We start from the raw sequence: 14589 nt of genomic DNA, 5'->3' as shown, positions 1-14589 counted from the left end.
AAAGATAAACAAAGAGCTTATTTTGAGTAAGAACCTGGTTTTTGCCTCTTCTCATTCTAACTGAGGTGTGCCTAGATGTTAGCTGATACAGAGTAAGTCCAAGCACTCACATCAGTGACAGACATATGCATAGTAGGTACTCAGCTCTACTGTGCTGACTGGACTGAGGTTTTCAAAGACCTGTAACTTCTGCTTTCCCTTGGTGACAGGAGATGGGAGGGAGGTGACCCTGGCGTTTCCAACCAGAAGACCCCAACCACCATCTTGCTGACACCAGAGAGGAAGTTCCACAGCTTCGGGTATGCTGCCAGGGACTTCTACCATGACCTGGACCCCAATGAGGCCAAGCAGTGGTTATACTTGGAGAAGTTCAAGATGAAGCTCCACACCACAGGGGTGAGTTGGCTTTTCTAGGAGAGCACGGGCCTTAGTGTGAGAGATGTTCCACTGGAGTCCTCCAGGTTCTCCCAGGTAGAAATTAATGCCCATCTGACTGGCTCTTGGAAACAGCCTGGAGTGCATGGCTTCTCACATCCATTTGTGGACTGACAGTTCTTCCTGTTGTGTGTGTGGAGGGCAGGAGGTATTGGGGGTATTTAGCTGTTTGTTTTGTGTAGAAAACAGACAAGCCTGAGAAGATCCCAGCTGTGACATAGGTATAGGGTATTGCCTTACTGCCCAAGGGGTTTGGCGGAGGTCAGGAGACCCTCTATCCACTGAGACCAACTTGTGTCCGAAGGCTCACATAGGGAAGGTGGCTATTAACTGGTTGGTTGGAAGTAACAACCAGTAACATTGGACAGGCCACCATCTGTGTGTGGAGCAAGAAGCCAAGTACAAGTGGAGCAGTCATTAGAGGCTTGAATACAAGAGCAGTGGCCTCTCTTCTGAAACTCTGAGCAAGCCAATGTTCTGTGGGATGCCCGGGTGCAACAGGCACCAGAGCTTCATGGGGAAGGTGGGAGCTAGATGAAGACCACGGACTCTGAACCATATACCTTGGGTTTCAGTTTCACTCTTGGTTCCTCCAGGACACTTAGTCCAAGCCTGTGCTGACCTGGCTGTACTTGATTATACTTCCTTTATGGAATGCAGGCAGTTATAGCATCTTGCTCACCAGGAGAATATAAGGATCGAAGTGGCAGAAATACGTGATGCTCCCAGTGGAGGGAACGCTCTAGTCAAATGGTGGCTCCATTAGCGTTTGCAGAGGGCAGCACAGAGGTGGCAGGAAAGCCACCACTGGCACCTAGCCTCCCAAGGCTCTGGGCTTACGTGAGATTGCCTTTCTGGGCCATGGATCAGCTTACACTGGAAAGGACTCACCCCTTTTCTCCAGGTGGGACTCCATGCTGGTTGTCAGGTTTGGGCAGTGGATACACAGGGTGAACTGTAGCTTCATGGGACTCAGTTGCCTCCCTGAGCCTGAGAGTCTAGAAACAGGGAGGTTTTGCTGGACACCAGGAGATGGGGGTGCTGGCTGGGAGCAGTGAGCATGGGTAGAAGGTTTAGAATACATCCAAAGGTTCCACAAGGACCCGTTAGTAACTTGTGGCCTTACCTAAAACAAAGGCAATTGTGTACCCTGTGTCAGTCTGATGTCTACTGATTAACTTGTTCCTGACACTAATAAACAGGTTAGTCCAGGGGCTTCCTTCCACTCTCCACCCATTCTCTCCCCGTGGGGGACCCTGCTCATCATTTTTCTGATGACCTCTTTCCACCCGCCATCTGGCCCCTGCACAGTGTCCTCTACCCAAGGACTATGTACAGCAGCTGCTTTGGCCTCTGACAGAGCCAGAGAGGCAGCTACGCCTAACCTTCAGCAGATTAGACAGAACCAGCCTTAAAATAGAGCTCTTCTATTTCAGTGACTTGGCTGGCAGCTCACTGGGAAGGAGAGATTCATGTGTGTTAGCATCCTGCTTGGCAGGGAAGTGGCATGATTTAAGCTGCTATCACAGGGCTCCCAAGGGTGACTGGTGTCTGGAAGTCACATGTAAATTTCACTGGGCTTGGCACCTGCTACCCACTCATTCTTCCTGGGACCTGCTATTTGCCAGAGATGCCTACTCCTGAGGATCCAGCAAAGGGAGAGAGAGGAAGGGAAGGAAGGGGGTGCCATGAAGTGGGGCCTGGAGAGAACAGCCAGAACTCTTCTACAGTAAGGGGGCATTACTGTCAGGTGCCTTTGGGGGTGCACTATTGTGTCTGCCTCTCTAAATATAGGGAAGTAGATTCTGCTGGTCTCCAAACAGCAATTCCCCAACCAAAGGCACGGTTCTCCTTCCCCTCTCCATCTGCGCGTGTCCTTTTCCCCCCAGGACCTCACTATGGACACGGACCTGACAGCGGCAAATGGCAAGAAGGTCAAAGCCCTGGAAATCTTCACATACGCCCTGCAGTACTTCAAGGAGCAGGCGCTGAAGGTGAGCACGGTGGCAGCCAGCCCCAGTTGTGTTAGGCCGTCTGGGGTTGCTGTACCCACCAGCTAGGCAGAGGTACCTCCTGCAGGGAGGAGAGGTAGACTCTGGGGTCAGAACAGTAGAAAGCATTCTGCAGCGCTGCTGCCTGGAAGGTGAAATGGCTCAGAATTTTGAAACAAATTTGGAAGTTCCCCAAAAGAGATAAACACAGACATCCCTCAGCAATTCCACTCCTAGGCACACACCTAAGGGAAATGAAAACATGTGCACATAAAAATGTTCCATGAATGTTCATAGCAGTATTATTCATAATCCCTAAAAAGTGGGAACAACTCAAATGTCCATCAGCTGATGGACAACCACATGTGGTACATCTGTTCATTGGAATGTCATTCAGCCATAAAAAAGGAGTGAAACACTGATACATGTTACAATGTGGATAAACTTAAAGACATCTTGTAAAAATAAAAGAAACAATACATAAAAGCCACATCATATGATTCCATTTGTATGAAATGGTCATAACAGGTAAATCCGTAGAGGCAGCAGTTTTCGGGGAGCTAGGGATATAGGAATGAGGACAGTCACCTAAAGGGACGTGGATGAAGAGATAAATGAGAGAACCAGGAGCACCCTGCCCCCACAGCACAGACGCCTCCTGCTGACTGATCGGCAAAGCCACAGGAGGTGTGTCCCAGCCACCAGCAGCATCTCCCCACCTGTCACCTTTACTCTTCTTGACATTAGGAGCTGAGTGACCAGGCAGGGTCAGACTTTGAGAACTCTGATGTCAGATGGGTCATCACAGTGCCTGCCATCTGGAAGCAGCCAGCCAAGCAGTTCATGAGAGAAGCTGCCTACCAGGTGAGGGACATTGGGATGGGGGCGGGGCGTAGAGGAGAGGGAGCTGGGATGCCCACAGTGGTGACTGTGCTCAGGTCTCTCCCAGCATTCACCAGCTTCCTAAGGAGGATGGGAAAGGGCGTGGGACAAAGAGCCTTCCTATGCCTCAGCTCCCTGGGTCAGTCTAGCAGGGATTTCTCTCTCTCTCTCTCTCTCTGTCTCTCTCTCTCTCTCTCTGGATTTATGTGTCTGGGTCATGTTTCCACTGTAAATTCTCTGGGGTTGGATTTCAAACTGGGGTTCACAGACATTTCCTGTAGATGAAGAAAAGTGGAAAACTTCAGGAAAAGCCTTGGAAACAAGAATATTTATATAAGAAAGGAATAGAGACAAGGATGTTGGCCTGGGCCCAGACATTTCAGCTCGGCCAGGAGGCTGAAAATGGCCATCTGCAGCTGGGGAATTGAATTGTCTTCCATAACATTTGCCTATCAGAGCCACACAGTAGTATGTGGGCTCTCGGGAAGGGTGAGGACTAACACACTGAGTGCTGGCAGGCTCCTGTGAGAGCAGCAGTGTGGCTCCCTGGTCAGCCTCAGAGGTAAGACTGCTGTATTTGGTGACGGGTCTGCCAACACTATAAACACTCATGGTCTTTGTGACGATTGATATTGATGGACAACTTGATGGGATGATCTGGAATCACCCAGGGGACAAAATTTCAGGCATGTCTGTGTGGGAATTTCTGGCAAGAATTGTGGGGTGATGGCGCCACCTCGAGGGCAGGAGTCCTAGGCTGAATACACTGGAGGAAGGGAGCTCAGCACCAGTGTTCACCTCCCTGCTTCCCGACTGTGCAATGTGACTGGCTACTTCACGCTCCTGCCCCCATGCCTTCCCTGATGCGGCGTACTGTACTCTCAAGCTGTGGGCCAAAATAAACGCTGCCATCCTGGAATTGTCTCTGTTGGGTGCTTTGTGTTAGCATTGGGAAAAGTAACCAATACAGCTTCCTAATGTCAGCCAGACAACTTGTGCCCAGCAGTATTCCATGACAGGTACAGCTAGCCATGCCAAACTGCTATCCTGTCCCCAGCACAGAGCTGGCTTTTGTTGAGCCTGGGTCAGGGCTGTGCCTTGAGAGTCAGTTTTCGGTCTTTAATCTCAGTCCCAGCAGGGCAGGCACATTGGTGCAATAGATGTCTCCTTGTCCTCATCACACCTCTCAAGGGGCATCGCGCCCACCTTTCCCGGGAGGCACAATTCTGACATCAAGTTAGTAGCCATGTATATGAGCCTTTCCTTCCAAAAGAAAGGGTCACAGAATCACCCCAAGCCCCAGCAGATGGTAAAGTGGACCCACGAACTCGAGCGCCATAGGCTCTGCTCAGTGCTCAGGGCTTTACCCGAGGCAGCTTGCAGAGCTCAGCTTGTACCAGGTCAAGGGCAGATTATCCCTCCCCTCACCGTCCCCTTTCCGGGACTGTCTCCTCTGCTCTCCTCCTCCTTCATGCAGTGTGAGAATCTGACTCTGTGTATGGATCTGCCAAAAATAGATCTGCTTTCATAGGGATGAAGGAAGAGGGTGGAAGTTTCAGAAAGAGGTAGTTTCATTAGGAAGAGAAGGAGGGTAGATGCGTCTTAGCTCTTCTTCACAGAAGCCCTGGGCATCACAGCCTCAGCCTTCAGGGAGTGTCCAGAGATGGGCCATCAGGACATGGTCATTTGCACACATTGCACTGTGCCCTGAGCTGAACAAGGATATTCATGGCAAGATTCATGGCCTCAGCTCACATTCCTCAGCCTACAGGAAGACTTCAGCAATAAATGTGTGACCTGTAAAAGGGTCAGCTCTTATTTTTAGACTGGAAAAAGAAGGAAGTGTGGTGGCTGGTCAGGTCGCTAGGCTGTGCAGCCCTGGACTGGCTCTCCCTAAGGACAAGGGATGGGGCTGCACCCTGTGGAGTCCGAGAAGAAAATCAGATAGTGGAGGGCACAGGCACAATATTCTTGGCTTTGGTGGAATAAAAATGACCCTACAATTCTGCATGGTGACTCATCCCTGTAATCTCAGTACTTGGAAGGCTGAGTCAGGAAGATTGGGACAGACGTTGCATGGTTTGCTCGGAGGCATGCCGGACATAGGGACTGCCTTCCAGGGCAGGGCAACCTTCCTTCAGTAGTGTTTTTGCGCTTATTCTTTGACCCTTTGTAGTTCTGCTTTGATGTTCACATTCAGCTCCCATGACCAGGTGGGTTTAAAGATGGCTACCTCATTCAGCTAGTCTCTGTTCCTTTACTCTTTCTTCATGAGGCCTTTACATCAGGGCCTCTGTGTGGCAGGCTTTGGAAGACACTGGATGCAACAACCCAGCTGAGTCAGGGGCCCAGTGGCTCATAGTTTGGAAGTTAGAAGATGCACAGGAAGCATGGTTGCTCTACAGTGTATTAAGGAAGAGTTCCAGGAAGAATGGGAGAGCAGCCCTGGGCTGTACCCCGCTGCCATTTTAATACGGCATGAGAAAGATCCAATTTTGTAAAGGTAAAGTTTTGTTGGTCAGCTTGACTAGGCCAGAGTTTGCCCAGATGTTTGGCTAAACAATATTCTTGGCGTTCCTGTGAGGGTGTTTTGAATGCTGTCATTTAACTGTCCAGAGTAAAGCGGATACTCATGTAACATGGATGGGCCTCCTCTAGTGGACTGAAGGCTCAAGAGGCCAAAGATCTGACCTTCCCAGACAGGGAAGAAATCCCACCCACCTGCCCTGGAGCTGGGGCTTTTTCTATTTCTTTTCTTCCCTTTGGATTCAGACAGAAACATCAGCTCTTTTGGGATCTTGAGCCTGTGCTCTTTGGACAGGAGCTGCTCAGCTACATCTCCTGGGTCTCCAGCTGGAGATCTTGGGGTTTGTCAGGTTTTGTAATCGTGAGCCAAATCCCTATAAGAAGTCTCTTGCTGTGTGTCTCAGTATCCAGCTTGTGTTGTTTCCCTGGAGGGCCCTGGTTAATATAGCACATGAGCAAAACCCAAGTTGTTAGCCCAATGACTTCTAAGGATGCTCTCAGCATACCCATCTCCACGAAAGGTCCTTGCATCAGGTATGTATTTGCTTCCTCCTACATGGTGGTAGCTGCCTGCCAACAATCCCCCAAGAGTGGCTTCAGAATAAAGCACAACTAGTGTACCACCAGAATGGTAAGACAACTAGGCATGCCATTCTGCTTGGGTTGGAGGCATGGAGGCCCCCCTTTAGGCTTTCAAAAGGCTTTCTGAGTACACGTTTATGGTACACCTGCCAGAGGGAAGGAAGGAAGTCGGGAGAGAGCAGAGCTGCAATGGTCTCAGCGTAGCATCCTCCAGGCTGGACCAGGTCCAGAGTGTGTGCTGAGTCAGTGCCCATAAGGGTTGCAAAGCTTTGCACACAGATCTGCTTCATCTGGAGACCCTCCCTAGGCCTGTCCAGCCTCAGTTCTGGGTGAAAGAATGTGACAAATCTCAATCTGTTAGGATTTACACACTCAGGACAGCTACAGATCCTTGAAGAGCAGACAGTGGTAAGATGGTAGCAGGAAGGACAGCTGAGCCCTTCAGGAAAGACCTGGAAGAGACAGAGACAGACAGACAGACAGACAGACAGACACACACACACACACACACACACACACACACACACACACACACAGAGAGAGAGAGAGAGAGAGAGAGAGAGAGAGAGAGAGAGAGAGAGAGAGTGCAAACGAGCTACTGAATCTCAGGGGATCAGAGACAGGAAGTTGTCCAGTTTTTAGAGGTGTTTTGCATAAAATGTGTAACTCTGGTGAGTGATGCCTTTTAAATTAATGATGCTCCCATGTATGGTGGCCTCATTTAACACGGAAGTACAGCTTGTAACTGCCTCCCTGCCTGAACAGGCTGCAGTGAAAAATAATCCTATCAGGAGAAACTGTGCAGGACGCCCAGCTGGGGCAGCTGGAATTCACTGACAGGATGGTAGAACACATTGCTGGCCTGGCCATTTTCTCATCTGTGGATACAGTTTCTTGGCAGATTTTCCTGGCAGATTGTGAAGACCAAGGAGCTGAGTTGTCGGGCTAAAGAGTCAGTTCTGTGGGCTCCTTGGAGAGCAACTTTGTTACCTCTACCTCCTGCATGGATCTCACGATTCCAGGAAGGTGCTACCATTCAAGAATCTATTAGGTAGCTTTAGATCCCAGAGGAGTAAATGTGGTAGTGTGCTGCAGGCTTGCACACTTTTCTATTTGTAGGACACCCAGGTCCCTCCTACAGAATGCTCATGTTCAGCTCTGCAGAGACCAGGGCCAGGAGAGTGCAGAAGAAGGCTGGCTGGAGGAGAGGTTGAATCACTCCTTCAGCAGCTGCCTCCTGAGCAACTGATACCTGCTACAGAGCAAGAAGACCTCACTGTTGCCCTTAGGGGGTGCAGTGCCTTGCCACGGAGGCTGGATGTGTCTGTACCAACTCAAAATAGCTGGAGACAGACTGGAATGCTTGGCAGCAGTGCCAGAGTTACTGGTGGTCAGGGGCTGTACTGTTTTCCAAGTTCTTGGCATCTCATTCAAGAAAGAAAGGTATATATGGAGTTGCAAAGTACTAAGAATGCTTTACTCAAAGCATTTAGAAAGGAATATTCTGTTAAGATTGACAGTCACATGTGTGAATGAAGAGTCACAGGGCCCCAGGTTATTACCAGGAGCTCCCTTTTATGGGGGTCTAATGGTAAGACACGTTTGGTTCCTAGGGAGGTAGTTTGTGTGATTCTCTATTGACAGATTAAGTTTTATAATGGTATGTCTACAATGCATGCCCCTTTCACATAATGCATTTGGTTTTTTAAGTCATATTCACACCCAATTACACATAGGTATAAGATGGTAGAGGATTGTCTCTAAATGTTCACTTTGAGGGCGTAGTTAGCCTTATTGTACATATACCCCAAACCAGTTCAGGCCATCTTGGCCTTCCTGCTCTCTATACCCAGACATAAACATTTGTATTGTATCTAAGTTTGATGGTCTTTAGGAAGAGGAAAAACTTATTTTATTGCTAAGAGAGCAGTATGTGTGTAGCTCAGTGCAGTCTGGGGTCCTTGGTTGCTAACAGGTTGCTAGGTGAACTGTTCAGAGAAGGGTGTGTGTGCATATTATGTGCAGATGAGAGAGAGATCTAGGCTGCCAAGTGCATTATTAGAAGAAGTGTGTGTGTGTGTGTGTGTGTGTGTGTGTGTGTGTGTGTGTGCGCGCGCGCACACACACGCACAGTCCAAAATGAGTGAAGTCCCAGGTTGCTAAGCTGTCCCCTGTGTTTGCCTGCCTCACCAGTAGAGAAGAGCGTACACCAGAATAGTGACTCCGAAGTCCAGCTCCACAGGCAGCCAACCCTGGTCCCATCCCAGGCAGATGGATTCCCTGGTCTCCTGTGGGCTTCCTGGCCAAGGAGCTGGGATGAGAGTGGTTCTAAGTGTCCACGCACAGGGTCTTCTGCCCCAGATGAAGCTCTCTGGGATCTTGAAGGTCTAGGCAGTTCTTTTCTATTTCCTCCTGTTCTTGGAGGTCTGTGAGTGATTCTCAGATCCTTCTGAGAAGATAGAAGTCTTTGTACAGAGTCAGCTGACTTCTCCACGCCTTTGACCAGTCACGCCCTGTAGCTCTTCATCATGGCTTCGCAGGAGTTTACTGGTGGCAACAAGGCTCCTTGGTCTCTTGGACAATGTAACAGGGGCTGCAACAAATAAATGGGGTATGGTTACTGTATTAGTTACTTTTCTGTTGCTTTGATAAAATACCACAACCAACTTCTAGAAGGAAGTTCACTTTAGTTCACTGATCTGGAGGGATAAGAGCCATCATGGTGGGGAGACATGGAAGCAGGTACAGGCGTGGGTTCAGGACCAGGAAGCTGAGATAGCACATCCTCAACTCCAAACACAGTCAGCAAGAGCAAACCGGACGAAGGGTGAAGCTCTGGAACATTCAGAACCTGCCTCGGGTGACCCCGTTCCTCCACCAAGGTTCCACCTTCCAAAGGCTCCACAACTTTCTCAAACAGTATCGCCAAACAGGGACTAAGTTTTCAAACTTGTGAGTCTACAGGGGACAGTCCTCATTCAATCACCAGTCGCTTACCTGATGATACCACCCAGACGACTCTGTCACTGTTGCTTCCTCCTTTCTGGAGTGGGGTCCACACCTTCACCTCTGTCCTACCTCTGAATCTTTTCACATTATAGTGGAGGTCCCTATGGAAATAGGTCACAGGCATTGCTGTGGGATCAAAGCCAGCCCATCAATATGGACATGGCCTCTGCTGTTTGGGGCAGCCTGGGTATGTCTCTTTATTTTTGTTGTTTTTTCGAGGCAAAGTCTCTCTGTTATGTAGCGCTGGATATCCTAGAACTTCCTGGCTTCAAATTCAGAGATCTTCTTGCCTCTCCCTCCCTAGTGCTAGAATGAAAGGTATACACCACCACACCTGACCTATGTCTGATTAAAAAAAAAAAACAAAACAGACTATTTTTAATTTGTGTGTGTGTGTGTGTGTGTGTGTGCCCATGGGTACCAGAACAGGACCCATGATCCCCTGGGGCTGCAGTGACAGGTGGTTGAGAGCTGCTGTGGGTGCTGGGAACCAAGTTCTGGTCCCCTGCAAGAGCAGCCAGTGCTCTTAACTGTACAGCAGTCTGCTCAGGCCCCCTTCCCAGAGGAGAGGACCATCCTACCAATACTCAGCCACACACTAACCCATGTACACTCCCCTTGTATCATCTCAGTCAGGACTCATGCTCTTGACTGGATTTTCCATATAAAGATTTCCTGGGGCTGAGGATTTAGCTAGTAGGTAAGGTGCATGTTGTATAAGCATGAGGTCATAAGTTTGGATCCCCAGAACCCTTGTAAAAGCCAGGCATGGTGGTGTACCCATTTCATGAAACTCCCAGAGACCACCAAAGAGCCAGTTTCCGATACAAGCACATAAGGGTCCTTTTATTCAGGTTCAACCTGAGCCACCACATGGCAGATGGAAGGAAATGTGATAGTGGCCATGAACCCAGGTATAGAGAGTTTTTATAGGGAAAAACCACAAGCCGGGAACTGGCAATTTGGGATTGGGCAGAAGGGGTATGGGACAAGGTGATATTTTGAAACTATTGGTCTAGACCTTAGGCACAAAACCACATTTGAAACCATTGGGTTAGACTTTTGGCAGGGAACCACAACCCGCTGAACAGGATTATCTGGACTGCTCAGAAGGATTGTCTAGATATCCTCAAGGTCCATAAACTGCACCCAGACAGGATGTCTGTGGGAGCATACTGCTCTGTATCCATTCAAGTTGTCATGGCACATTCCTGAGGTCCTTCCTGAAACTGAGTACAGCAGGTGATCTGAGATGGTGGCCCTTTCCCAAAGATGGAGCCTATAAAGTCAAGTCTAGGCCTTCACAATGGCAGCATATGCCTATATAAGTCCCAGTACTAGGGGGAGGCAGGTAGGGTCCCTGGAGCTCCCTGGCCAGCCAGCCTAGATCAGTGATGAGCTCCAGGTTTATTGAGAGAGCCTGTCTCAAAGAAGAAGAGGTGGAGAACAGTAGAGGAAGGCACTGGTATTAACCTCTCACCTCTGTGTATTGCATACAAGGTACACACACATGTACACATGGATGTACCTATGCATGCATAAACATGCATATACCACACATACACACAGAAGATTTTCCATCTGAGTCAGAGGTCCTGCTTAGGATGTCAGGATCATAGTCAGTGGACAAATGAGGCCTTGTGTACAGATATTTCTCCCTTCCCATCCCTGTACCTCCTGGCCATGGTCCACACCTATTGGGATTCTGGCTGATGGAAATTCCAACTGGCAGGTTGACATCCCAGAGGCACATGGGAATAGTTTTGTGACTTTAAAGTCTAAAAGGTCTTTGCCTGACTCTTGTTCCTGGGCTCCACCATGGTCCTATCCCAGAAGCTGTGAATTCCAGAGTCCCAGGAAGTCCACACATTGTTTCCTGACCTCTCACCCCTTGCTGGGGAAGCTGGCTCTGGGCATCTGTTCTCCCAGGAAGTCCTTGGTGCTAGAGATCCAGAAAAGAATTGTTTAGCACACAAACTGTGCTTTAGCTGGGGCATTCTGCTCTGCCTTGCTTTGGATTTCTGCTTCTGGGGACCCCAGGACTCAGTTTCAGTGAATTCACCATCCCTATGGCATGCACATCATGTGTCTGACCCAATCCTATTTCACTGGGTATCTCTAACTTTCATCTGTCTGTGTGCTGAGGATATATGGTCTGACCTGGGGAGAGTAGCTGGGGCAAGGGTACTTGTAATTGCTTGACAGAGAGCAGTGGAAGATCCTTCACGCCTAGGTCAGTGGCCTATTGGTCATCCAAAGGTAACCCAGCCTATTTGCCCCATGGACCAGAATAATGAGCACTATTGCTGCCTGTGTAGTTGGCCATAGCTGGGGGTATTAGGCTGTAGGGAAGAGGTAGCCTGTGACTGGTGTGGAACATAGGTGTGGATTTGGAAGCCAGTCCTCCTGAAGTGGTTCTGTTACTAGAGAGGCACATGGTGAATACAGAATGAGCCTAAACTTCGCCTGCCTGGTGGGTAGCAGCTCTTTCAGATGTTATTAGTAACATTTATCTGGGGTATGATTGCCATGGAGAACTGTGGGCAATGTGTTATCTGATACTGTCCCACCCAGCAGGTGAAGAGATGGCACCTAAAACCAATGGAGGATGGAGTTTTGTCAAAAGGTTGGGCCCGGGCCTCTCCCCTGTAATGTTAGGGCACTCCAGGCTGGAGAGTTGATAGGATTTAAGGAGCCTGGTCTGAGGGACTCAAATCCTCATCTGTGCTGATGTTGGATACCTGTGAACAAGACTACTGTTTAGCTCTGCAAGCCCCATGCTCCATGGGGTACTTCCTCTCCTAGACAAACTAGCCTCCTAGACAAACTTGATCACTTTCTGCTGGGGCCTTGGAGTCTTCCTGTCCATGATGGTTTCAGTGTTAAAGTCCCTCATAGTCTTGAGCATTTGAACACTTGGTCCCCAGTTGTGTCACTGTTTTGGTAGGTTTAGGAGGTGTGACCTTGATGGAAGAAGTATGTTACTATGGGTGGCCTTTGAAGTTAAAAAGCCTACAGTCATTCCTAATGTGCCCTCTCTGTTTCATGTCTGTGGTCCAAGATGTAAGCCCTCTGCTTCCACCATGCCTTTGCTCTCCCATCATGGACTCTAATGCTCTGGAACCACAAGCCAAAATAAACTCTTTCTAATATAAGCTGCCTTGGTCATCGCGGTGGCTAATTTTATGTCAGCTTGTCACAAGCTAGAGTCACTGGAGAAGAGGGAGTCTCAATTGAGAAAATACCTCAGTAGGCAAACCTGTGGGGTGTTTTTTTGTTTGTTTGTTTTTTTAGTAATCTTAATTATTAATTGATGGGGGAGGGCCCAGTACATTGTGGGTGGTGCCACCCCTGGGCTAGTGGTCCTGGGTTCCATAAGAAAGCATGTTGAGCAAGTCATGGAGAGCAAGCCGCTAGCAGCACCCCTCCATGGCCTCTGCATCAGCTCCTGCCTCCAGGTTCTTGCCCTGCTTGAGTTCCTGTCCTGACTTCTTTTGATGATGAATTTTGATGTGGAAGTGTAAGCCAATTTAACCTTTTCCTCCCCAACTTGCTTTGGTTATGGTGTTTCATCATAGCAATAGCTACCCTGTAACTCTGACAGTCATGATATTTTATCACAGCAATAGAAAGGCCCTGAGGGTCCCTTGGGTTTCCTGCATTCTAACCTGAGCCTCCTCTCCTCCTTGCTTACTGATAGAACCCCCTAAGCCCCTCTGCGCTTGGCTCCTAGCTGCTCCTCCTGTGACTATGTGGCATTAGGAGACTTTCTGTCTGCTAAACCTCTGGTGTAGAGTGGAGGTGGGAGTGGGGGAACTTTCTCCAAGTGGGTATGGCTTGGAGACAGATCCTCAGGTTTCCTTGGAAACAGCAGAAAAGCAGCACCATGGTGACAGGAATGATTTGTGCTGCTCACAGCCAAGAAATTGCATCATGTGGCATCTATAGGAAGAACTCCTGCTCTGGCCCAGATCTCTGGGAGTACTCAAGGACCTGGTTACAGGCCAATGCTCATTTCTCTGCACATGCACAGAAGGGTGGCTTTGGGGCCTCCAGAGCCTGGAGGGGAGGTGACTGGGATAGGTCACACACATGTCATGGAACAAAAGCACTTCTGCCTCTTGCCAGCCAAGGAAGATCCCAGATATTAGCAGATGGAGTTGCAGATGGGAACCTGGGAATTAGGAATATGTAGAAGCTGGGGTGTACTCAGTTGGTAGAGTGTTTGTCTCACACGTGTGAAGTTCTGGCTTCAATCACTAGTATCACATAAAACAGATATGGTGACACACACTTGTAATAATCCCAGAGCAGCACTCATGAACTAGATACAGGAAGATTAGATAGTCATGGTCATTCTTGACTTCATAGCAAGGTTGGGGTCAGCCTGGGATCCATGAAACTCCATCTTTAAAAAAAGGTATTATATAGTTGAAAGAATAAAGGCATTAGTTAAAACTGTCAGCTGACTCCCATCCTCACTCTAGGAAATAACAGACTCCTTGGAGGCTTCTGCTGCTAGAGCTTTCCTGCCTGGCCCAGTCAGGACAAATCTCTCTCACCCTCCAGGCCCATAGACGCTCAGAACCAACCAAGTAAACACACAGAAATGTCTATTGCTTGCAAACTGTATGGCCGTGGCAGGCTTCTTGTTATCTACTTCTTCTATCTTAAATTAACCCATTTCTATTAATCTATACTTTGCCATGTGGCTTGTGGCTTACCGGTGTCTTTACATGTCGCATGTCATGGCGACGGCTGGCAGTGTCTGTCCCTTCAGCCTTCCTATTCCCAGAATTCTCTTCTCTCTTGTCCTACCTATACTTCCTGCCTGGCCACTGGCCAATCAGAATTTTATTTACATAGAGTGATATCCACAGCAGGCTTCCTCCAGGAGCCACTGCTCATGTTACATCCAGTAGGCAAGTGGCATGAACCCTCCAAGTGTTTGCCTAGCTGTGGGTCACCATGATCAGAATCTGCACAGCCTGTGAGAAGGTGTGTGAGTCACCATCACAGGGAAGGGGTCCACTTGTCTTCTCTCTCTGATGCTTTTCAAAGTGTTGGAGCCTTTGCAACTCTGTCCCCCAACTGCTTGCATATTAACCTCATCACTACCCACCCGCCATAGTCCCCTTGCCTTTCTATGGCACTTTTCAGTTCT

The 14589-nt window shown here is 48.9% G+C and overlaps 1 protein-coding gene across 2 annotated transcripts in view; it reads left to right on the top strand.

Moving 5' to 3' along the window:
- Positions 1-14589, top strand: part of Hspa12a (heat shock protein family A (Hsp70) member 12A) — a 154098-nt gene that overhangs the window by 123891 nt on the left and 15618 nt on the right. For both annotated transcript variants that reach the window (XM_036173893.1, XM_036173898.1), the window contains 3 exons: positions 210-396; positions 2325-2429; positions 3174-3290. In XM_036173893.1, coding sequence (XP_036029786.1) covers positions 210-396; positions 2325-2429; positions 3174-3290 — 409 coding nt within the window. The remainder of the gene's footprint in view (positions 1-209; positions 397-2324; positions 2430-3173; positions 3291-14589) is intronic.

Source organism: Onychomys torridus, chromosome 1 (assembly GCF_903995425.1).
Source record: "Onychomys torridus chromosome 1, mOncTor1.1, whole genome shotgun sequence".
Lineage (NCBI taxonomy): Eukaryota > Metazoa > Chordata > Mammalia > Rodentia > Cricetidae > Onychomys > Onychomys torridus.
This window is presented reverse-complemented; position numbering and strand designations above follow the sequence as displayed.